At 41.2% G+C, this 24200-nt stretch overlaps 1 protein-coding gene across 1 annotated transcript in view; it reads right to left on the minus strand.

The window, feature by feature from the left end:
• Positions 1 to 2882: 2882 nt before the first annotated feature.
• The window catches only part of IGHMBP2 (immunoglobulin mu DNA binding protein 2), a 116212-nt gene continuing 94894 nt past the window's right edge, over positions 2883 to 24200 (minus strand). Inside the window, exons 13-15 of the mRNA XM_073604559.1 lie at positions 23273 to 24115; positions 21919 to 22103; positions 2883 to 3088 (exon numbers count right to left, since the gene is read on the minus strand). Of these exons, the coding sequence (XP_073460660.1) occupies positions 2900 to 3088; positions 21919 to 22103; positions 23273 to 24115 (1217 nt within the window). The 3' untranslated portion in view covers positions 2883 to 2899. The remainder of the gene's footprint in view (positions 3089 to 21918; positions 22104 to 23272; positions 24116 to 24200) is intronic.

Here is a 24200-nt window from a genome sequence, read left to right on the forward strand (position 1 = left end):
AAATATTTTTGCTCAAAGAAGAATTCTAAGCAAACCAAGTTTCCTTAGGACCTTCACTTACCTTATCCCCGCCGCAGGATTCTGTTGGAAACCCACAGATCCAATTTTCACCCATCATGTCGAGCTAAGTCAAAGACCTTCAGGGACCGGGTTCCTTAAAAGGGATTTCAACTCCCCTGGACCTGTATAGCACCCTACGAGAAAGGCTTTGGCATTTAATAAATAACCAAAGAACTAGGTCCCAGGGTCCAGCCCTTCAAGAGAGGCATTACAGGCAAAACCTCATCTCTTCGGTGATGAGGCCCAGATAACATTCACTTTGGCCTTTAAATGGCACTTTGAATGGATTTGGTTTGTTAGCTTGCTCGTCCAGCAAGGATTGCTCCAGTGGAGCTCTTCATAAAACATCTTTAACCGTGACCAACACCTTAGACACTGGCAAAAAAACTGAGGTACTCCCAGTGTGGGAGGGGTTATAAAGGGAGGCAACTTCCTGTCTTGTGCATGCCAGTGTCAATCACTTAAAGGTGGCTATATACCCATATAGTTATTACTTTGGCTCTGTGTCCTGTGATGTACGATAAAGAAAAATGGTTGCTTATAACTGTAAAGTTCACAGTTATAAGCAAGAATAGTGTGTAAAAATGTGAATTTTATAAAAAATTATAACAAAAAAATTAAAACTTCAAACAACATGCCATGCCTCTTACTAAATACCTTGGACTGTCTACCTTCCAAAAAGGAGTCATTTGGGTGTATTTGTACTGTTCTGGCATTTTTGGGCCACAATAAATGAGATAGGCCATCAGTACATCAGGATTGATCAATTTTCAGATATATACATCATAGTTTGTGGACGCTATAACTTTTCTACAGACTAAATAATATACACCGATTTGGGTTATTTTCACCAAAGAAATGTAACAGAATACATTTTGGCCCAAATTTATGAAAACATATTTGCCAAACTTTAAAACAAAGAAAAAAAATTTTTTAGTTTAGCAAAAAATGAAAAACTCAGTGGTGTCTACATACCACCAAAATAAAGCTCTATATGTGTGAAAACAAATGATAAAAATGTCATATGTGTACAGCTTTGCATGACCGCACAATCGTCATTCAAAGTGTGACAGCGCTGAAAGCTGAAAATTGGCCTGGGCAGGAAAGGTGTTCGGTAATGAGGTTGTTAATAATGAAAAAGTCACCCCCACTCAGCTTCAACTCTGAACATTGACAAATTGAAACAATCAGCTATCTCTTTAGAGAAGAACGAAGTTTGATAAAATCATTACAATGTACATGGATTAACCAGAGGGGATTTTTTATTTTTTTTTTTGCAACAAGTGTATTTACTCATTAAGGTTGCTTTCCAGTTTTGGTTTTAAAGGGGTTATAAAGGTTTGTTGTTTCTTTTTTTAAAATAACAAACATGTCAAACTTACCTCCTCTGCACAAGGGTTTTGCACAGATGAGCCCCGATCCTCCTCTTCTGGGGTCCCCCAGCAGCACTCCTAGCTCCTTCACTTCTCGCGCGCCCAAACGGAGACCCGCATTCCCTGGGGGCACTCGTGCACTTCCAAGTTCTGCTGCTGCGTCCATTGACACAGAAAGCAGGACTCTGCCCCGCCTCCCGTGTCACTGGCTCTGACTGACAGCAGTGGGAGCCAATCCGAGACACCAGCTGGAGCTAATGTGCTAGTCCCCATCGCTGGAACGATCAGGTTCAGGTAAGTAAAAAGGGGGGCTCTGGAGGGCTGCTGCACTACAAAAGGTTTTTCACCTTAATGCATAGAATGCATTAAGGTGAAAAACCTTGAGGGTTTACAGCCCCTTTAAATAGATCTTTGCATACTTTCCTGGCACTGGGAGCAGCTGCAGCATTCTGCAGTTATAAACTTGTATTGCTATTTGTCCCCTTAGAGGTAATAGTACTGTGAAAATGCTCACGCTGTGTTATTTGACACCAGTGATGAGGCGGAAACCCTCAATTTAATTGCATTGAGTGGTTCAAATCAGCTAGGTCACTGTTCCACTCTCTGCCTGTGACTGGGCAGTGAAAAAGCAGCAATACATTGAGGAGATTATCTCTCTGCTCTCCTCTCAGCATATGGGAATGCAGAGCACCTGATTGGCCCCACAGAATACTGTAAGTCAAATTCAGGCATTTTAAATAAATTTTTTAACAAATACATATACATAAGTGTATTCATTGTTGTTTAATACCTGTCTGGAGTTCAGTTTTAACAGTTTCCCACCACTCAGGCTCTTTATAAGACAATAAATGCCAGGGGGTCGAGGAGGGCATTACAATCATGTAACCACTGTGATGGTGTGGCTGCCACAGCAGTCACAAGATCGGAAGTTCCTGATCGCAGGTATGCATCAGAAGCTTCCCATGACATTTTAGTTATTGTGTTGGGAGCGCACTCTCAGCACAGAAAAACGTTCCCTATTGACGCATACTATATATGCATCCACTCAGTGTTAAAGCCTACTCGCCAGTGGGAATAGGTTAAGGTCCAAACTTTTACTGGCCTTCCCTTACTCAACCACCACTTCATTAACTTCATAGTTTGAAGACAAAAGTATGACAGCATGTCACTTGTTCCTCTTCCTCTCCAGTGACAGCACTGATGCTTGGCAATTGGCCACTCAAGCCATCAAAGGGGTCAAAAGAGGGTCCTCAGCTCTGTGTATAGTCCAACTAAGATCGACTTATGCAAGGCTTCTTCTCCTTGCTCCTGGCAGTGGACAAAAAGGCTACAGGGGTCAGCGCTAAACTAAACCTGTTGCTTTTCCCTGCATAGCCAAAGCACAGGTTCACTTTAAAGCACACTTCAGCTCTAGTCCAGGATGGATTGAAAACAGATCCAGAAAAAACGTAGCAAACAAAAATAATTTATTTTTCCTTTTTAACTTTTCTCTGACTTGACATTTCATTAATTTTTTTATCTAGTTTTCTCTGCAAGTGAGCTTTCTTTGTTGGGTCTAGGGAGTGGTCTTTGTGCCCGCTTCCTGCGTAGATCACTCCTTCTCGACTGATTCTTGTTCGGGCTCGTGCTTTGGCTCTTTCACCACAACCATGTACCTGCAATACAGCATTAAGAGTGAATGTTCAATAAGAAAAAAAATAACAGTTGCAATGTCATACAGAGCTCTACATTGCCTTCGAATGAAGGATCTCAGGGAGGTTCTGCTTTCAGACAAAGTTCAAAAAAATATATCCAGAGGTCATTGAGGCCTAAATACCGAAGCCAAATTCAAGTGGACCTCTGGGCACAGACATTTTTGTAAATCATGACATCTTTCCTGACGGTAATAAAAGGCTTAAAATACTTCACAGTACATGAATACTCTTGTTTCTGCCATAGTACAGCTCCCAGTGTACTTCTGGCCCACTCTGGTTATGACGGCTGTGTGAGGAAAAGATGATCCGCACTCCGGTGATTGCTCTTAAGAAGTATAATATTTATTGACAAGCCACAGTGACCAAACGCAAATAAGAACAGTTGACGCGTTTCAGCCTATAAGGCCTTAGTCATAACCACATTACAGACATGAAACTTTGAAAATAAATAGTAGCTCTAAGGATCACTGGCTCCACCCATTAATTGTCTTAATTGACTACAGGCAATTATCCAAAAAAGGGGAATCAGCTATACTGCATATTGGGTGATCCATATGTATGCCACTATTTGTCACACACCTTAGAGTGATAATAAGTACATGTGTGCACACACTCATGCAAATATACATGATTAAAACACACCATGAAATACAAAAACATTAGATACAAAAAGTAAAAAATAAAATAAAAATAATTCAGGTATGTGAAAGAGACACCAGAGGGGGAAAAGAGAGAAAGAGAGAGGAGGCTCTGGGGAGAGGCATGCTTAATGTAAGTGCAAATCCAGGTCCCACCTCAGGTTGAACCCCTGAGGCGATCTAGTTTTTAATCTAAAAATCCACCATGCTTCTCCCCCAGTAGCCTTCTCTCCCTGTCACCTCCTCTGGGCGAGTGAGTGGAAAGAGGAGAGATCGCCCTGGTGACATTCCCTAAAGTGACGCGTTGCATTCAAAATATTTCTAGCATTTGGGTTATTTGTGTCACAGTAATGTTCCCCTATACAGGCTCTCAGAGGATGTGTGGTACAGCCTACATATTGGAGGCTGCATGAAATACAGGTGATCAGGTAAATTACATAGTTTGTGCCACAGTTGATGTATTGCTGTATAGTAAACTCTTCACCTGTAGCTGTGGCAACAAATGTTTTACCCAGATCACACAAGATACAGTACCTACAGGTTTTTATATTACAAGGGTAACTGCCAGGATAGGAGAGCCAGGTGGGTTGGCATTGTTTGGATGAAAATAGACTAGGTGATAGTGCAGTCCCCAGTGTGGGCGTACGTCGGATAGAAAAAAGGCAACCTGCTTGCAGAATTTCATTTAAATCTTTATCCATATGTATTATTGGCAGACTCTTTTTTATTATTCTGACTATTTGATTATATTCTTGGGAAAATGTGGTTACAAATGTGATAGGTTTACCCGTTTTTCTATTCCTAGAGTTGTAAGGTTGATGAGGTTTGTTATTATTCTTATTTTTATGCTCTCTCTCAGTTTTAGGCTTATCTGACAGTAATTCCTCTCTGTCCATCATCAAAACCCTTTCTAGTCCTTGGTGTATAACAGATTCTTTATAACCTCAGTCCAATAAGCGCTGATGGATGACCTTACATTCTATTGTATGGATGGGTGGTGCAGCGCTAATCCTATATGTAAACCTCTGGTGGCTTAAAATTGGGTCATATTAAAGTAGACTCAAGTGTGTATAAATAATCTGGAAAAAACAGTGACGTGTACTTACAAGTGATGTATCTCAATAAAAAATAAAAAATAAAATAAAAATGTGGATATAAACAAAATATCAGCCTTAAGTCATCATTTCAATACCTAATTCACCATAAATGACCATACCAGTGTCTGGTTCAACATAAGGGGATCCCCTGAAGAAGTCACGTGTGGTGTGACGCCACGCGTAGGGACGGGATAGGCTGGACACACTGAGAGAAGGTTACGAGCTCGCCGCTCGTCGGATACAAACATTGTATCATTTAATTACCAATGTGAGTACCTGTTTTCTTTACCTAATAAACCAGTACTTATGAAAACAGAATTACACTATTGGGGTCTTTTCTACTCTGCTTTATTTATAAATACCATCTTGCATCACATCTGAGGGAACCTTACCCCTGGACGGTGAGGAATGCGCAGGAGCCCCTAGGTGGAAGAGATAAAGAACCTGTTTGGTCATAAGCTGTTGCCCCATTACTTTGAGGTAAGGGGCCACTACCCACTGTAGTGTTTGCACACGAAGCTGCATGAGATTTTGAGTCACCAGGCACTTTAACTGCCACATACGCATGCCAGCACTTTATTATCACAGATTTCATCAAGAATAAGGACTTTTTTTGTGCGTTTTTTTGTGTGATTTTTTCTTTTTTATGCATCAGAATTTTTTGGGACATTCACTAATATTTTAATCATATAGTTTGGAGTTTTTTGCGCATTTGCACTTTATACGAAATGTCTGTTGTCTAACACTATAAACCAATATGTGATGTAGTTATTTAAGTTGCACAGTGTTTTGCACAATGCACTTTGATTACTTTGAATTGCTAATTAATTAGTAACATTCACGTTGCACTTTATTGTAAGAAGTTTTCTCACTTATGTTGAACCAGACACTGGTATGGTCATTTATGGTGAATTAGGTATTGAAATGATGACCTAAGGCTGATATTTTGTTTATATCCACATTTTTATTTTATTTTTTATTGAGATACATCACTTGTAAGTACACGTCACTGTTTTTTCCAGATTATTTATACACACTTGAGTCTACTTTAATATGACCCAATTTTAAGCCACCAGAGGTTTACATATAGGATTAGCGCTGCACCACCCATCCATACAATATTTTTTTTTTTAACAGAGAAATCCATACAATATTTACTTAGGTCAGGTGTTTATCCTAATAGGTGCATGCAGCTGTTCCACCTTTAGCCATCTCCATATTCGATAGCGCAGGAATATCTCTACTAAACAATTGACCTTACATTCTAGTTCAAAGGTTGAGTTAGTTGAACAGTTAAATTTAGCTCAAATAAACTCCCCATAAGGATGGCATTGATGGTGTGGGATGGATGACAACTGGTTGCAAAAAGCGTAGTGTTATCAGAGCAAGGTTTCCTATAGGTGCATGTTGAAACATCACCTGTGGTTGGATCACCCTTTAGGGTGATGTCTAAAAAGCTGATACTGGAAACATCACGCTCAATTGAAAAATGTAGATTTAACTGATTATCATTCAGAAATTTAAAAAATTCATGCAATCTCATAATGTCACCATCCCACACCATCATGAGGTCATCGATGAAACGACCATAGCAAACAATATGCCTAGCAAAAGGGTTGCTGGGAGAGAACAAAACTTGTTCCTCCCACCAACCCATATAGAGGTTCGCCATGGACGGTGAGAATCTAGCACCCATCGACGCCCCGCAGCGCTGGACATGATATGCGCCATCAAATAAAAAATAATTATGCTTTAATAAAAGCTCAACACTTAACAGAAGAAACTCCTGTAGCTCCTGAGAGTAGGAGCTGTAGCGTTGAAGATGATATTGGATGGCCTGCAATCCAGCGATGTGGGGGATCGACGAATAGAGTGCCCTCACATCCAGTGTGGCCCACACATAGGTGGATATCCATTTAGCAGATGTGCTATGGGATAGGACTGTGCTCGTATCTCTGATGTAGCCGGGCAATCTGTATACCAAAGGCTGTAGGTGCCGGTCTACCCATTCTCCCAAACGCTCAAATAGAGAACCAATTCCAGCCACGATTGGTCGTCCCTGGATGGGACAATCAAGTTTATGAATCTTAGGGAGATGATGGAATACTGGCACCACAGGTTTATGCACATAGAGATACTCAGCAGTTTTGGATGACAGAACTCTCATACTAAAGCCCAACTGTAAATGTTTCAAAAGAGTTGATTGAAACGCATCAACTGTTCTTATTTGCGTTTGGTCACTGTGGCTTGTCAATAAATATTATACTTCTTAAGAGCAATCACCGGAGTGCGAATTATCTTTTCCTCATTTTCCTACTCAGCCAGCGACTGTGGATCGAGCACCTGGGATCTCTGCTTTCTATGTGATGTATGGGTAGTAGCACTGACTTTTTTGTTTATATGACGGCTGTGTGTTCCATCCCCGGATGAAAGCATTAGTGTCTGTGCTCCCCTTCACTTGGCCATTCACAGAATACTATGCATTCTGTGCCCCGATTAATAGAAATGCTGGTTGCTGATCAATAATGCAAAATGGTAAGTCACACCTGATTGAAATGATCTAGTCTTACACATACTCTATGGAAATATCTTTAATTGCTGGGGGGGGGGGACACTATGGCACTGGAGGGGGACATTGAACTAGACCAAGCTGTAGCATAGCTGAGTAGGCAAGGATCACATATGAACATATTTAAGATCCCATAGTGATCTGTTAGTTTGGTGGCAATGTGATGTGGCTCGAACACTAGACCATGGCAGCAGGGGGAAGAGGAGGAACCATAGCATAGACCAACATTAATTTTAATAAACTCAATTACTATTTGAACATAAGGTTCTCATAAGGATTTGGGCTAGCATCTGAAACCTGAAAAGTAATTAAAATACTGACTGCAGTACAACCAGTATATTATATTTATAGTTTTGGCATGTGAACTTTTTTTTGCCACGTGCACAGATAGGGAAGAATGCATGTTCAACATCTTCCATAATGGAACAAGGCACTGGTCTAGGGCAATTAATGCAGAATATTTAAACTTCTGGTAAGTTGTTCAATCATGGAAGGAATGTAGAATATCTATAGCTAAACCAATCAAGCAATAGGGACAGCATTCTCTTTATATACAGATAGGGACCCGATTGGAAAAATTACTCCATAATGCAGGAAAATAGTGATAACTACTGAACCACCATCTACCCAAGTTCTGATTTAGATGAATCATAAGCAAAATATGGGAAGAACAGTGAATGTAGCAATAAAGGGTAATATAGAAGCTCTGTCCTTGACCTGCAGTCTCTCTATTCATGAGATTATGCTCCGGCAGATAAATTGATCATAAAGTTTACAATAAATCAATAACATTTTATAGGTTTACTAAGTAATCCTTAAATCCAGATAATACAGTACATTGTGAAATAAAAAACAGTGTCAACTGGCTATATTTTTTATGATGGTCAGTGCAGTTATACATGAATGTTTTCCTCACAAGATTCACACAACCTTAGGTCAAGATTCACAAATTTCTCATTGGATTCAATTAGGAATATGCAGAAATCCTGGGTGAAAGTGGAGTAAAAGCCATTTATAAAAACAGACCTCAAAGGGCCAGTACATCCAAAATTGCTATTGGTGAAGCCTTGCAAGTTAAGACAGCCCCTGGCTTCTAGTGAATTTTAGATACTCCAACTGCAAAATGTCATCGATAGAGTCCGTGAAAGACATTAGGTATTATCGGTAAGCTGTCATATTTAGCAAAGTCCTCTGAGCACAAGGACATCACAAAGTACAAGGAATACATGGGTAGAGCTGCATGATTCTGGATAAAATGAGAATCACAATTTTTTCTCTCACGATTCTTGAGGAGTAACATCATCTTTCACATTATACAAAAAAAATTTGTGCTAACTTTACTGATTTTTTTTTATTCATTAAAGTGAACTTTTTCCCAAAAAATTGTGTTTGAAAGACACGCTGCGCAAATACAGTGCGTAATAAAATGTTGCAACGACCACCATTTACCCTGAATATATATATATAATGTTTGGGGGTTCCGAGTAATTTTCTAACAAAAAGCACCGATTTTAACTTGTAAGCAACAAGTGTCAAAAAAGGTTTAGTCTTTAGGTGCTTAAACTGCCCTCATTTACAGATGGAAGTTCATTTCTTTGATCTAAAAAGTTCTAATAGATACATTGTATCTCTTCTCTATCTTTCAGAGCTGAGGAATGTTGATAAACATTTGTCGGCTTTTTTTTTTGACAGCTCAGCTCTGCACCGTTTACATCGTGCAAATGGCTGATTAGCATCGCGAGAGGGTTGAATCGAGAGCGCAATTTTTTTTTAACGATTAATCGTGCAACTCTATACATGGGTGTCATATAAGGGTGCTGTCCAATTAAAAAAAAAAAAAAAAGTGAGAACAAAGGTCTCTGCAATAGAAGAGCTTTTATACTCACCTCTAGAAGCCAGTGGGGGAGATTTACTAAAACTGGAGAGTGCAAAATCTGGTACAGCTGTGCATGGTAGCCAATCAGCTTCTAACTTCAGCTTGTTCAAATAAACTTTGACAAAAAAAATGGAAGCTGCACTAGTTTATACACTTTCCAATTTTAGTAAATCAGCCCCAGTGTCTCCCACTTCCCCTCTGTTCCAGTGTTGCAGCCTTTGTCAGACTCTTCAGCATTTGACAATTCCGGAAGTGCTGGATGCCTATGCCCATGCTGCATACCCTGACTCCTTAGATCATTGCTGTGTCCTGTAGTGACTTAGGGGTGGGAAATTTGAATCACAGCAGGGACACAGGCATCCAACACTCCCTGAAGTGTCAAATGCGAAGAGTCTTCCAGGGGCTGCAGTATATCTATTGCCCCTTTAATCAAGATTTTTGATTACCCTGACAGGATCACTGTAAAATGTTACAGTGGGAATCTAACCTTAACCACTTCTGGCCCGCCGTACCCCAAATGACGTCCTCAGCTTTGAGCGGGGATATCTGAGTGATGCCTGTAGCCTGTAGAGCCGGCGAATCTGCGCAGCATAAGAATGATCAAAGCGTTCAAACCACGAGAGCAATAATTTTGGCCCTAGACCTCCTCTGTAACTCAAAACATGTAACCAGTAAAAATTTTTAAAGCGTTGCCTAAGGGGATTTTTAAATAGCCAAGTTTGGCGTCATTCCACAAGCGTGTGCAATTTTGAAGCGTGACATGTTGGGTATCTATTTACTCGGCGTAACATCATCTTTCACATTATGCAAAAACATTGGGCTAACTTTCTTGTTTTGTTTTTTTTAAAGCCCAAAACGTTTTTTTTTCCCAAAAAAACACATTTGAAAAATTGCTGCGCAAATACCGTGCTAGATAAAAAGTTGCAATGACCGCCATTGTATTCTCTAGGGTCTCTGCTAAAAAAACATATATAATGTTTGGGGATTCTATGTAATTTTCTAGCAAAAAAATTATGATTTTTACAAGTAGGAGAGAAATGTCAGAATTGGCCTGGTAGGCAAGTGGTTAATGAGGTCCCTTTCTCTGGCTGACAGTGCTGACTGCTAGGGAAATACTTTTATGTATATATAACGGCTGCTCCTGCATACACCTTTCTTGCTAGTTATAAATTGATGAGCTGCTTGTCATTTCTCTTTGCACTGTTTTGACAACCACTAAACTCCTTTGTGCTCCATAAATGCAGAGGCTGAAGTATGATTGTGCCACAATCTCCTGCATCATGTAACATGAAATCCACAAGATATATGGCACTCTTATAAAAGTTGCAATCACAAGGCTCGTAAAGATACTTACAATAATGGGAGCTATTATCCTATGCGTTCTGTGTTCTAGGGGTACACGGTAAGAGGTACACAGCAGGGCTACTGTGTCCAGAACAATCATTACCCATCATGCTGTGAAATATCAACTACAGATCATGCTGTCATTATTATACAGGAATTCAGATAAAAATGACAAAGCAGGAGGCCATTCAAGTAGTTACTCGCTTCCACTCTATTTGTCCTGCACATCGATAGAAGTGCTAGTCAATGTGTGATGTCTGTCAGTATATCGTGCTGATCTATGGATTGCTGTGCGGTGCAGACGTGTCCTGAATTGGAAGATCGTGTGCAGGCTGATTCCTCATGATGACATCAATAATGCCACTGAATGGGGAGGAAATGAGAAAGCCACTATCTGGATATAAATCTGAAAATATTATTACAATAAAAGCAAATTCCATATTAAACAGACACTTCTCCTATTAGGAAAATACTCTAAAGGAAATTAATTTAATCTCAGCTCTTTCCCCAAATATGATCAGTAATAACGATGTGATTTAAAGAACACAGAACTTTGTATTAAAATTCTGCTGCTTTTGTTTAGCTCAGATCTCGAGTGATAATCATTCACAGGGCTTTCTCCCACCTGCTTTATGTCAAAGTCATCTCTCTCTCTCCCAAAATGTATTCTGTCAGTACCTGGAACGCACACGAGGGGGTCAGAAAGACGGCAATGTAGGCTATTCCAAAAAAATAAATAGTTTCTACTAAAACCAAACCTTGACAGATAGATGAGATCTGTTTAAAGTGTATATAAAGCCTCATAAAATCTTCTCTTATTTGCTCAAATTTTGGTCTGTTGAATTTGTTCAATAAGTGACAAAAATACCTGTTAATCCTTACAGAAATCCAGTGAGCTTGTAATCTCTGCCATGTCATCACAAGTATCTTTATCAGCCCTGCCCTGTTTACCTCTGTGGACTACAGCACAGCCTCCCCCTCCCGGCTATGGTGATGAGAGAAGTGGGATGTGTTTTGAAGTCCCTGCACACTTTCTGTCCAAGGGTGACAATGCTGTTCCTCTTTAGATGTAGTAAGTAGGTGAGCTTTGTCACTCTAGGACTGGAAGTGTGTTACTAGCAGTATCACCAGGAGAAAATAAAGGCAAACTAGTGCAGCCACCACTTCAAGGAGTGGTAAACTGTAATAGATTAAAATGTTGTCATTGGACTTGGATACACTTGAACCCTTTTTGTGCCTAGAGGTCATTGAAGACTAGTTGTCAAGGCTATAATTACCAGAGCCAATTAACTTGTATCCAATCAAAATTGACGTCCTTTTTTCCCCACAAATTTCTTTTGGTGGTATTTGATCACCTCTGCGGTTTTTATTTTTTGCACTATAAACAAAAAAAAAAAAAAAAAAAAGACCGACAATTTTGAAAAAAAAAAAAAATTTTTACTACTTTTTGCTATAATAAATATCCCCAAAAATCAAATTAAAAAAAAGTCTTTATCAGTTTAGGCCAATATGTATTCTGCTACATATTTATGAATATAAATTTATATTTTTGAACATAAAAAATAAATAAACGCGTATATTGATTCGTTTGCACAAAAGTTATAACGTCTACAAAATAGGGGCTAGATTTATGGCATTTTTATTATTGATTTTTTTTTTGTTTTTTTACTAGTAATGGCAGCGATCAGTGATTTTTAGCGGGACATTGCGGTGGACAGATCGGACACTTCTGCCACTTTTTTGGGACCAGTGACATTTATACAGCGATCAGTGCTATAAAAATGCACTGATTACTGTATAAATGACACTGGCAGGGAAGGGGTTACAACTAGTGGTGATCAACAGGTTAAATGTGTTCCCTGGGAGGTGTTTCTAACTGTGGGGGAGGGGACTAACTGGGAGTACAGAGAGATCGCTGTTCCTAACCACTAGGAACAGACGATCACTCTGTACTTGCCAGTCAGAACGGGGATCTGTTTGTTTACATTGACAGATCCCCATTCTGGCTCTCTGTGGAGTGATCGCGGGTGGCTGGTGGACATTGCGGCCCCCGGCCATGCGCATCAGCTCCCACGCCGTGCAGCGGGCACATGCGTGCCTGCTATAGCTGTGAAATGAACCGACGTACAGCCATGGCGATTCGTGGGAACGAGCCGACCTGACGCAGTATAATGACGGCAGCTGGTCGGCAAGGGGTTAACCACTTCAGCCCCGGAAGGATTTACCCCCTTCCTGACCAGAGCACTTTTTACAATTCGGCACTGCGTCGTTTTAACTGCTAATTGCGCGGTCATGCAATGCTGTACCCAAACGAAATTTGCGTCCTTTTCTTCCCACAAATAGAGCTTTCTTTTGATGGTATTTGATCACCTCTGCCGTTTTTATTTTTTGCGCTATAAACGGAAAAAGACTGAAAATTTTGAAAAAAAATGATATTTTCTACTTTTTGTTATAAAAAAAATCCAATAAACTAAATTTTAGTCATACATTTAGGCCAAAATGTATTCGGCCACATGTCTTTGGTAAAAACAATGTCAATAAGCGTATATTTAATGGTTTGCGCAAAAGTTATAGCGTCTACAAACTAGGGTACATTTTCTGGAATTTACACAGCTTTTAGTTTATGACTGCCTATGTCATTTCTTGAGGTGCTAAAATGGCAGGGCAGTACAAAAACCCCCAAATGACCCAATTTTGGAAAGTAGACACCCCAAGGAAATTGCTGAGAGGCATGTTGAGCCCATTGAATATTTATTTTTTTTGTCCCAAGTGATTGAATAATGACAAAAAAAAAAAAAAAAAAAAAAATTTACAAAAAGTTGTCACTAAATGATATATTGCTCACATAGGCCATGGGCATATGTGGAATTGCACCCCAAAATACATTCAGCTGCTTCTCCTGAGTACGGGGATACCACATGTGTGGCACTTTTTGGGAGCCTAGCCGCGTACGGGGCCCCGAAAACCCAGCACCACCTTCAGGATTTCTAAGGGCATACATTTTTGATTTCACTCCTCACTACCTATCACAGTTTTGAAGGCCATAAAATGCCAAGATGGCACAACCCCCCCCCAAATGACCCCATTTTGGAAAGTAGACACCCCAAGCTATTTGCTGAGAGGCATGGTGAGTATTTTGCAGCTCTCATTTGTTTTTGAAAATGAAGAAAGACCAGAAAAAAAAATTTTTTTTTTTCTTTTTTCAATTTTCAAAACCTTGTGACAAAAAGTGAGGTCTGCAAAATACTCACTATACCTCTCAGCAAATAGCTTGGGGTGTCTACTTTCCAAAATGGGGTCATTTTGGGGGGGTTTTGTGCCACCTGGGCATTCCATGGCCTCCGAAACTGTGATAGGCAGTGAAGAGTGAAATCAAAAATTTACGGCCTTAGAAAGCCTGAAGGCGGTTCTTGGTTTTCGGGGTCCCGTACATGGCTAGGCTCCCAAAAAGTCTCACACATGTGGTATCCCCGTACTCAGGAGAAGCAACAGAATTTATTTTGGGGTGTAATTTCACAAATCCCCATGGCATGTTTGAGCAATATAACATTTAGTGACAACTTTGTGCAAAAAAAAAAAAAAAAAATTTGTCTCTTTCCCGCAACTTGTGTCACAATATAAAATATTCCATGGACTCGACTTGCCTCTCAGCAAATAGCTTGGGGTGTCTACTTTCCAAAATGGGGTCATTTGGGGGGGTTTGAACTGTCCTGGCATTTTATGCACAACATTTAGAAGCTTACGTCACACATCACCCACTCTTCTAACCACTTGAAGACAAAGCCCTTTCTGACACTTTTTGATTACATGAAAAAATTATTTTTTTTTTGCAAGAAAATTACCTTGAACCCCCAAACATTATATATTATTTTAAAGCAAATGCCCTACAGATTAAAATGGTGGGTGTTTCATTTTTTTTTTTCACACAGTAATTGCGCAGCGATTTTTCAAACGCATTTTTTGTGGAAAAAACACACTTTTTTAAATTTTAATGCACTAAAACACACTATATTGCCCAAATGTTTGATGAAATAAAAAAGATGATCTTAGGCCGAGTACATGGATACCAAACATGACATGCTTTACAATTGCGCACAAACGTGCAGTGGCAACAAAATGAATACATTTTTAAAAGCCTTTAAAAGCCTTTACAGGTTACCACTTTAGATTTACAGAGGAGGTCTACTGCTAAAATTACTGCCCTCGATCTGACCTTCGCGGTGATACCTCACATGCATGGTGCAATTGCTGTTTACATTTGACGCCAGACCGACGCTTGCGTTCGCCTTAGCGCGAGAGCAGGGGGGACAGGGGTGCTTTTTTTTTTTTTTTTTTTGCTTTTTTATCTTATTTTTAAACTGTTCCTTTCATATTTTTTTTTAAATCATTTTTATTGTTATCTCAGGGAATGTAAATATCCCCTATGATAGCAATAGGTAGTGACAGGTACTCTTTTTTGAAAAAATTGGGGTCTATTAGATTCTAGATTTCTCCTCTGCCCTCAAAGCATCTGACCACACCAAGATTGGTGTGATAAAATGCTTTCCCAATTTCCCAATGGCGCTGTTTACATCCGGCGAAATCTAAGTCCTAAAATGCTCGTAGCTTCCGGTTTCTTAGGCCATAGAGATGTTTGGAGCCACTCTGGTCTCTGATCAGCTCTATGGTCAGCTGGCTGAATCACCGGCTGCATTCTCAGGTTCCCTGTTGAGACAGGAGAGCCAGAGAAAAAAACACAGAAGACGGTGGGGGGGGGGGGGCATTCCCTCCCACTGCTTGTAAAAGCAGTCTAGAGGCTAATTAGCCGCTAGGATTGCTTTTACATGAAAGCCGACCGCTGGCTGAAAAGAATGATACCAAGATGATACCTAAACCTGCAGGCATCATTCTGGTATAACCACTCAAAGTCGTGAATGGCGTACCTGAAGACAAAAAAATGGTTAACAATAAAGCACAGTAAACGGTAAAGTATAAAAAATTGCATACCTGAAAAGCAAACATGATAAAACATAATAACAATAAAACATTGCAGAATAGAATACAGTAAAAAAGAGCAGAACACCAGAGAGAGAATAGAGAGAGAGAGAACAATAAAACGACAACTATTTTTTTTTATTTTTGTTTGTGTTTTTTTTTTTTTTTTTTACACTTTTTTTTTGTAACTGTAACTTTTATAACTGTAACCGGTTCCAGGTTCGGGTCTCTCAAAATGTGATGGCATCTTGGGAGACCCTGTGAAAGTGTGCCTAGTCTGTGCAATGCTGTACCCTACGCTAATACTCAACTAGTGAATGGTAGCGTTCAAAACATTCACCAATGCAAAGACCAGGATTATCAGGACAGGAGGGACAATAATAGCGGGTGTCACGTCTATATCCGCGTTTGCTGCAGACACATCTTTTTTGGGGGGGTTCGTTGGGTAGGGGTACTCGGGAGGACATATAAATGCCTCTCATGCAGCCGACTGCATTTGGTTGGGGATGTGAATGGGGGAAATACGGGCGCTGCAGAAGTGGTGGGTTCCCAATTAGGATTGGCGAATGCAGCAGGAAGGGCATTATGGGCACGACGGGCCTGTGTTTGTCTTCTTGGTGGCAGCGGGACACTACTTGTGCTTGCCACCTCACCAGCTTGAACTGCACTTATGGGACTCGCCACGTCACCAAGTGTTACTGCAGTGCTGGTGTGACTACGACCGGGGTGTACTAGGCCGCTGGCGCTTGCCAGTTCACCAAAACGCTACAAAAAAAAGTGACAGTGATCGATCGATACTGCACTTGGGTGGGCTGGGCTGGGCCGGGCGGAGGGGCAAAACGCAGGTGCTAGCAGGTATCTGGGCTGATCCCACTAACACTGCGTTTTTGGGAACCCTAAACTGCTGGGGACGCTAGTATAGATCTGATCGGATCAGATATTGATCCGATCAGATACTATACCACTAAGGGAGGTGTACGGTGCGTGCGTGGGTGTTAGTGGTAGTGGCGCTAATCTGACGCTGCTTGGGGCTGGTGCTTGCCAGTTCACCAAAATGCTACCAAAAAAACTGTTAGCGATCGCAGGGATCAGGCCTGACTCTGCGAACGCTGCAGTTATGCGTTTAGTGTTTTGTAAGTGACAGTGATCGATCGATACTGCACTTGGGTGGGCTGGGCGGAGGGGCAAAACGCAGGTGCTAGCAGGTATCTGGGCTGATCCCGCTAACACTGCGTTTTTGGGAACCCTAAACTGCTGGGGACGCTAGTATAGATCTGATCGGATCAGATATTGATGCGTTCAGATACTATACCACTAAGGGAGGTGTACGGTGCGTGTACGGTGCGTGCGTGGGTGTTCGCGGTACTGGCGCTAATCTGACGCTGCCTGGGGCGACGCATATCACCGCCGGGCGATCAGGGGGCTAAACCTTTATTCGGTAATAAACGGCGGGTGCCCTGACACTATAAAAAATAAACAAACTAACCAGCGTCACCCGTAACAGTTATACGGTGATCAGTGGTGAAAGGGTTAACTAGGGGGCAATCAAGGGGTTAAAACATTTATTAGGTAGTATATGGGGGTCCCTGTCGCTATAAAACGCTGACAGAGAACCTAAATATTTACGTTCCTAACTAGCGTTACCAGCGACACTAATACAGCGATCAGAAAAATGATCGCTTAGCGACACTGGTGACAGGGGGTGATCAAGGGGTTAAAACTTTATTAGGGGGGGTTAGGGGGGTACCCTAGACCTACAGGGGGCTAATACTAACTGTCCTACCACTGCTAACTGTCACAAACTGACACTATGCAGTAATCAGGAAAAAAACAAAACAAAACAAAAAAACCTGCTTGGTGTCAGTTTGTGACAGGGGGGGGTGATTGGGGGGGGGATCGGGGGGCGATCGGGGGGGGATCGGGGGTGTTTAGTGTGCCTGGCATGTTCTACTGTGTTGTGTGTGTGTGTTGTGCACTTACATGTCTTCTCTCCTCGGTGCTGGAACGGAAACTGGCCAGCCGAGGAGAGATGACATCACATCCTCTGCCTCTGTGTACTATACAGAGGCAGGGGATGTTTCTCATTGGCTGGGAGCGATCGCGAGGGGGGGGCCACGATCGGATGGCCTCCCCCTCATCTCTGATCGCTCCTAGACAAATGCCGACCGCCGCTGGCACCGGGGGGGGGGTCCGATCGGACCCCCCGCCCGCGGGAAGGCAATCACGTACCAGGTACGTGATTTTGCCTGCCCGTGCCGCTCTGCTCACGTATATATGCGTGAGGCGGTCGGCAAGTGGTTAAGGTTATCACAGAGGACAAGGGGGCACTCTTTACGTCTACTTTACTCTACATCTGGAGGAAAAGAGATTTAATTTCCAAATATGGAAAGGTTTCCTCACAGTAAGAGCTGTGAAAATGTGGAATAGACTCCCTCAAGAGGTGGTTCAGGCCAACTCAGTAGATTGCTTTAAAAAGGGACTGGATTCTTTCCTAAATGTACATAATATAACTGGGTACTGACATTTATAGGTAAAGTTGATCCAGGGAAAATCCGATTGCCTCTCGGGAGGTCAGGAAGGAATTTTTCCCCCTGCTGTAGCAAATTGGATCCTGCTTTGCTGTTTTTTTTTGCCTTCCTCTGGATCAACTGTGGGTATACGATTGTGTATATGGGATTGTATGATCCCCCCCCTTTTATAGGTTGAACTAGATGGAATTGTGTAACTATATAACTATGTAGTAAGTCTACAGAGATACCATGACAAGGGGTCTCAAAAAATGTGTCAGAGAGTTCCAAAGATGGCTATACACGGTTTGTTTTTTATTTTTTAACTGCCAGCATGCTAAATGAAAAAAAAAAAAAAAAAGGAAGAAGTAGAAGAAGAACAGATTTCTCCATCCACATAAATGAAAGAGATGGAGAAATCCCCCCCAGGACAAAGTATTCTGACAGTGGGACCCGCCACCTGCCAAAAGCTTTCCAGCATGTCCCTTTGACAGACGGTGAGCAATCAACTTCTGACAAGTGGGGACAGTCACACACTGACTGACATTCAGCTGGTCCCTGCTGAACTGGATGAATTTCAATCAGTTTATGGCCAGCTTTAGAGGACCCGAAGATGGGGGCTCCCTGGGGCATGAAGGACAAGCACTGATACTACATAGAGATATACAGGCACATAGTGGTGTCTGCTAGAGTGTAGATAGCCAACTGATGTTAGCTAATAGTTTAATATCGTATATTGGCTTACACACTACAACTTCAGAAATAAGATCATTTAGCTAAACATTTGGGAGGGTGGGGGTTTTTTAGTCTACTTAGGTCTACCATGCATAACAACCTGCAGTGGTGTGACTTCAACATCATTTTTGAGACAGAAAAAGAAAGGATTTAAAACTGAACTCAAGGCAAACCGCAAATGCATCACTGAAATACATATAAAAAAATGTTTTTCTACCAGTCAAAGAATTTGTGTTTCTGTCTAACCAATTTGTCAAACCTGACAGCCACGCAGCCAGCCCGCTGACCTGTCTGCAACACAGCTGGGTCACCTGCTATGAATGATCAGTAAAGGAACAGTGACAGAATGATGGGGATAAGCACATTCCTAGCCTGCAGATGTGAAATCAGGACACCTGATTGGCATGGTATCCTCTCCCTCTCCCAGTCTGAGTTCTCCTGTATGGAGATTATAAGAGAATGAAATTGACTCATATTCTGGTTTTATTGCAAGTTTCATTCAAATTACATAACTGCATTCGTTTTTACAATATATGGCGTTAAATGCTAATGATTGGGCATAATTTCAATGTATAATATGGTGTACAAGCAGATAAGAGTCATTTTTATACTATGGCCTTGAAAAGCTGGATTCTTTATATTAAAGACAAGCTATTCTTTCTTTGAATTAATCTGCACTGTGTAGTGAATAAAACAGCCATAAAAGGGAAAGAGAACCACATTACTGTAATAAATGCCAAACTAAGAAACCCAGCTGAGAGCTTTTGGTTTGCATGTTAATATATTAGTTGGTTATCCACTAAACAGTCTAATTAGAGCTTCCCACAAGACTGCATGGGGAACAGCTGTGCTCTTTCAGAGCATGTAGGCATTTATATAGGTCATGTGATTTGGCAAATCGCACCCAGCTGGATCTGGAGGCATTAGGGGACATGTCCATGAACACTTTGTTACACAGGGGCAGATTTTGCTGAGTTATCGGCTCCAGTACTTGGCAGGGACAGTATGTGCTTTTGCTGCTCGGTGCTGTCCTTAGCTGCCCCTCGCCTGACACTATCAGCTGCGTTTGCCTGGAAAAATCAGCTGTGTCACAAAAATGAATTATCCTTCTGCTTCAAGAAAGGATTCTGCTTCAAAAAATCTGTACATTAAAGGGCAGAGTTTCCAGGTACCGTTACAGTACTGCCTATCATTGCATTGTTTTTCAAAGGTGAATGGACATTAATGTTCTGATCATGTCTAAGGTTACACTCATATCTAGGGTTTAGCATAACACATGGTCAGAATTTGCAGCTCCCCAAACCGCCATCCCCATTAATCAACACAGGGGTTGTTTTCTCTGCAGGCTCTTATCCTTTTTTATTCAGGGCAGCTTTGGCTCTTGTAGCTCTGCCCACAAAGCTGCATCATCCAGTCAGGGATCTGTGACTGCAGAGACTACAAGTCCCATCTGCCAACATGGCGGAGGGACTCCTAGATCTCAATGGAACACAAGTGTGGCAACGTTACTGCACTTGTAGTCCATTAATAGGTTATCCAGGCCCACAACCTAAGGTTCGCACCTCAACATGGACCTGCAGATGGAAGAATAGTCTTCAGGAGCCCATGCATTGTACCTGTGATCCACTGGTCGCAGTTGCAATTATTTGCAGGCTCTAGGTGCAAGCAATTAATAAATGCACATTTTCTTTTAATCAGCATCGGTGCATTTATAAATATTTAGAAAAAGTGGAATATGACCAAGTACAGTGTCGCTTGACTTTGCTCAAAAAATGCAGTAGAACTCTTTTTGCCGAATCTTTACAGCTTTTTGGCACAGGTAGATCTCCCCCTTCTCTTGCGTAGTTGTGAAAGGTTGCATTTGGCTTTTCACCTGAGCGCCTGCTGTCTGTTACTGGAATACATTATTCAAAATATTCAAATGAAGACACCATGTGTAATAAAAAGTATTACCCCTTAGAAGTGTGCATTTCCCTTGCAGAGCAAAGCATCTAGTTCACTTTAAAGCAGAACTTCACCCAAAAGGAGAAGTTCCGCTTGTCTCCCTCCTCTTTAAATTTTGTCAGTTTATTCTTTTTTGGGGGGGGTACCTGGTTTTGACTGGTACACACTCCCAGTCAGGGGAACCATTCACAAAGCACAGCGCATTTAGTGTATGTGCAATGATAAGCCGGCATGCCAGTGCCTGGACCCTAAGATGGCTGAAGAGTCAGCTTAAGGGAGGACAGCGTTGGATCCCTGGACAGGCAAGTGTCCTTATTAAAAGTCAGCAGCTACATTGTACTGTAGCTGCTGATTTTTAAATTTTTGTTTCTAGGTTGTAGATATACTCTGCAGCATATACTTGCCTTCCTTTTACTCTCCCGCTACTTAATTCGGCTGCCAGGGGTAAAGGAAAGTCCTGAGTCACTGGAGTTGTAGCTCACACAACGCCGCAAACTACTCATATCACTTTGCCAATTGGCCCATCGCTGCACCTCGATATGGATCATATGCTCCCCCATACACAGAAGTACTGGATATTTCCTTTGTTCCCTATTGCTGAACAGAATGATAGGAGAGTGAGGGAAAGAAACGTTTATGCTAGAGAGGGGTGGCCTTGATCTGGATTGGGTGATGACGACAACAATTGATAAATAAAACGTCATAGTCTTCCTGATTAATGAAAACATACAGCATGAGGGGTACAGGCCTTTCTCTTTTCTCCAAACAAAAGGGAATAGAACATTAGCTATGCAGAGCTCTTCCTACAAAAAAACAACTAAATGATAAATATTTCCAGCACTGCAATGAACATATCATTACTCTTACTCTATTTAGATATGACCTTAATTGACCGAATCATTGCAAATGATGATAAATTATCCTGCATTGCTTGTTTTATTGGGTTGTGTATGTCCACACCAACATCTAGTTCAGCAGTACCTCAAGAAGTCTGCAAAAAATATTACAGCACATTACACCATTAAGGATTCTGATAGATTACTTCAAGAGAATAGGTCTAATAAATGTACTGGAAACGTCAGGAAGGCTAATCACAGCATTGATTACCTCTGGAACATGGTGACTGAGGCAGAAGCGTTTATTGCAGTGTATGCAGAAATCCCCTACTGTTACTATACTGGCTTTACATTTTCCGAAGCCACAAGTATTGTCTGCTTTCATTGTCTCAGCTAGCAGAGCATCAAAGCTGTCCAGGTCTGACCTCTCTGGCTCGGGTTTATTTCCACCTTTACCTGTAAGTGACAAAAAAAAAAAACAAACAAAAAAAAACAAACACAAAAAAACTATAGGTTAAACATATACAAAACATATACAAAATAGGTTGACTGAATGAGATTTAGTTTGCTAAAGCATTATCATTTTATTTTAAACCAATACTTGTTTTCACCTTTTTTCATATGTTATGGCATCTCATTGTTGCCGATCTCCCCAGTTAGCCCCAGTTTACACTGATGCAGTGCGGAAAATGCAGCAATTCCTGGGCATTTCCCGCACTGCATAGCAAATGGCACTGTGTTCTGCTGCGGGTGTCAAGGGAAAGTTTACAAAATAATGTAAACCGGATCGCATGGGTATAAACACTGGTCCGCTGAGAGTCTAAGCCAGCTCCTTCCGCCCCCTCCAGAACCCGGTTCTCCAGTGAATGCTGGTCACGGCTCTCTGCTCAGAGCTGAGGGGGAGAACTGAGTGATCAGCATCGCTTGATCGCTCAGTTCTCACTGCAAGGCCAGCAGGGGACCTAGGTGAGTATGATTGTTTTTTTGTTTTGTTTTTTTAAATCCTGAACTTCTGTTTGAAAGATCACCTAAAGAAATGTTGCCTTGACTACTATTCTCAAGGATATGGAGTTCAAATTTGATGTCACTCCTATGCTGCTCACTGTTCTGCATGCTGGAGAGAATGTTGTACCTGAGGACCTGCAGGTGCTAGGATTTCCCTGCTTCTACCTTTTTTTCTGTGGATCTATCCTTTTTTCACATCTTTTGTTGCTTCTTGAATATTTCCCCAGTGGTCATTAGGTCACCAGTCATCAGAAGGTAGCTTCAAAATGAACAACCAAAGCCCTACTCCTCTACCATGATGGCCCCTTCTACACAGACACAGTGCAGAACAAGGCATAAGTCATTCATGGAAAAAATATTAACAATAGACAATATTGGTTTCTTACCTTTGCTTTTTTTTGGCCACAGTTCAGTTAACTTGCACCTTTTATAATATTCTGTACTGTGTAATATCTGTATTTCATTCATAATGGATAATAACTATTATTATCAACCCTTTTGCCCAGTGAACAGAATTATAGCTAGCCCTGCCAGGTGCTAAAACACCAGATCATTTTCATTTTTGGAAAGCCATTAAAAACCAAAACCACAGATCTAAAGAAAAAAAAAATCAAACCCACGTTTCACATCGGATGTCTTCTTCTCAGCAGCTTTTGGCACTGAAGATTCCTTCTTTCTTTTTTCTTCAAGTTTAGCTTTCTCCCTCTGCATGCGTTCCATATGTAAGTGCTTCAAATCAAGGTTGTTGGGAGAAGCTTTATGTTGGATTTCTTTTTCTTTTGCTTCTTTTTCTGATGTCTGTGACTGAAAAGGTTTCTGTGCAACAGAATCATCTATTTTCTGTGATACGGCATCAGCTGAAATGACTTTGTGCTTGGAAAGTGTAATACATCTGTTTCTGCCTTCTCCCGTGCTTACATGTTGTAGTCCATATTTCTCTGCTATCTGGTGGACCCATAATCGGTTATGCGAAGTGAGTGTTGAAGGGAACATTAACTGGGTTTTATCGTGATCTGCTATAAAGTCCTCAATCTCTTCCTGTAGTTTTTGCTTGGCTGAACTTTCTGTTTGGTCACCTAAGTTGTTAGATTGAGGGAAGTCTTTAACAGAGTTATCTTGCTTTGTTCTGCTCTTCTCCTTTGCCTGAGACTCAGTTGTAGTGTTGGGCTTATGACTGCTAAAGTTTGAATTTCCTGATTTTTTTGGCTTTGCTTTGCTGTCTTTCTTAACAGTGGCTTCTGGTTTACAACTTTCATTCTCATGGGAATATTTCTCGGGGGTAATGTCATCAAGATATTCAAAAGCAGTTCGGACCTCACCGTGTTCGTTGAAGTAAGTCACAAGGTCTTTGAGAAATTTGCTATTGCTGACTGTATGGGAATCACAAATAACAGCAACGTGGCGACGAGCACGGGTTACTGCTACGTTGATTCTTCGCTCTTCGGCCAAAAAGCCCACTTCACCTACATATGACAGCAAAACAATTTTATGAAATAATGCAAAAGAACAGCACTTTTTTTTAAAACTTACTCTGGTCAACTGTATAAT

This window comes from Aquarana catesbeiana, linkage group LG11, assembly GCF_042186555.1.
Source record: "Aquarana catesbeiana isolate 2022-GZ linkage group LG11, ASM4218655v1, whole genome shotgun sequence".
In the NCBI taxonomy this organism is placed as follows: Eukaryota; Metazoa; Chordata; class Amphibia; order Anura; family Ranidae; genus Aquarana; species Aquarana catesbeiana.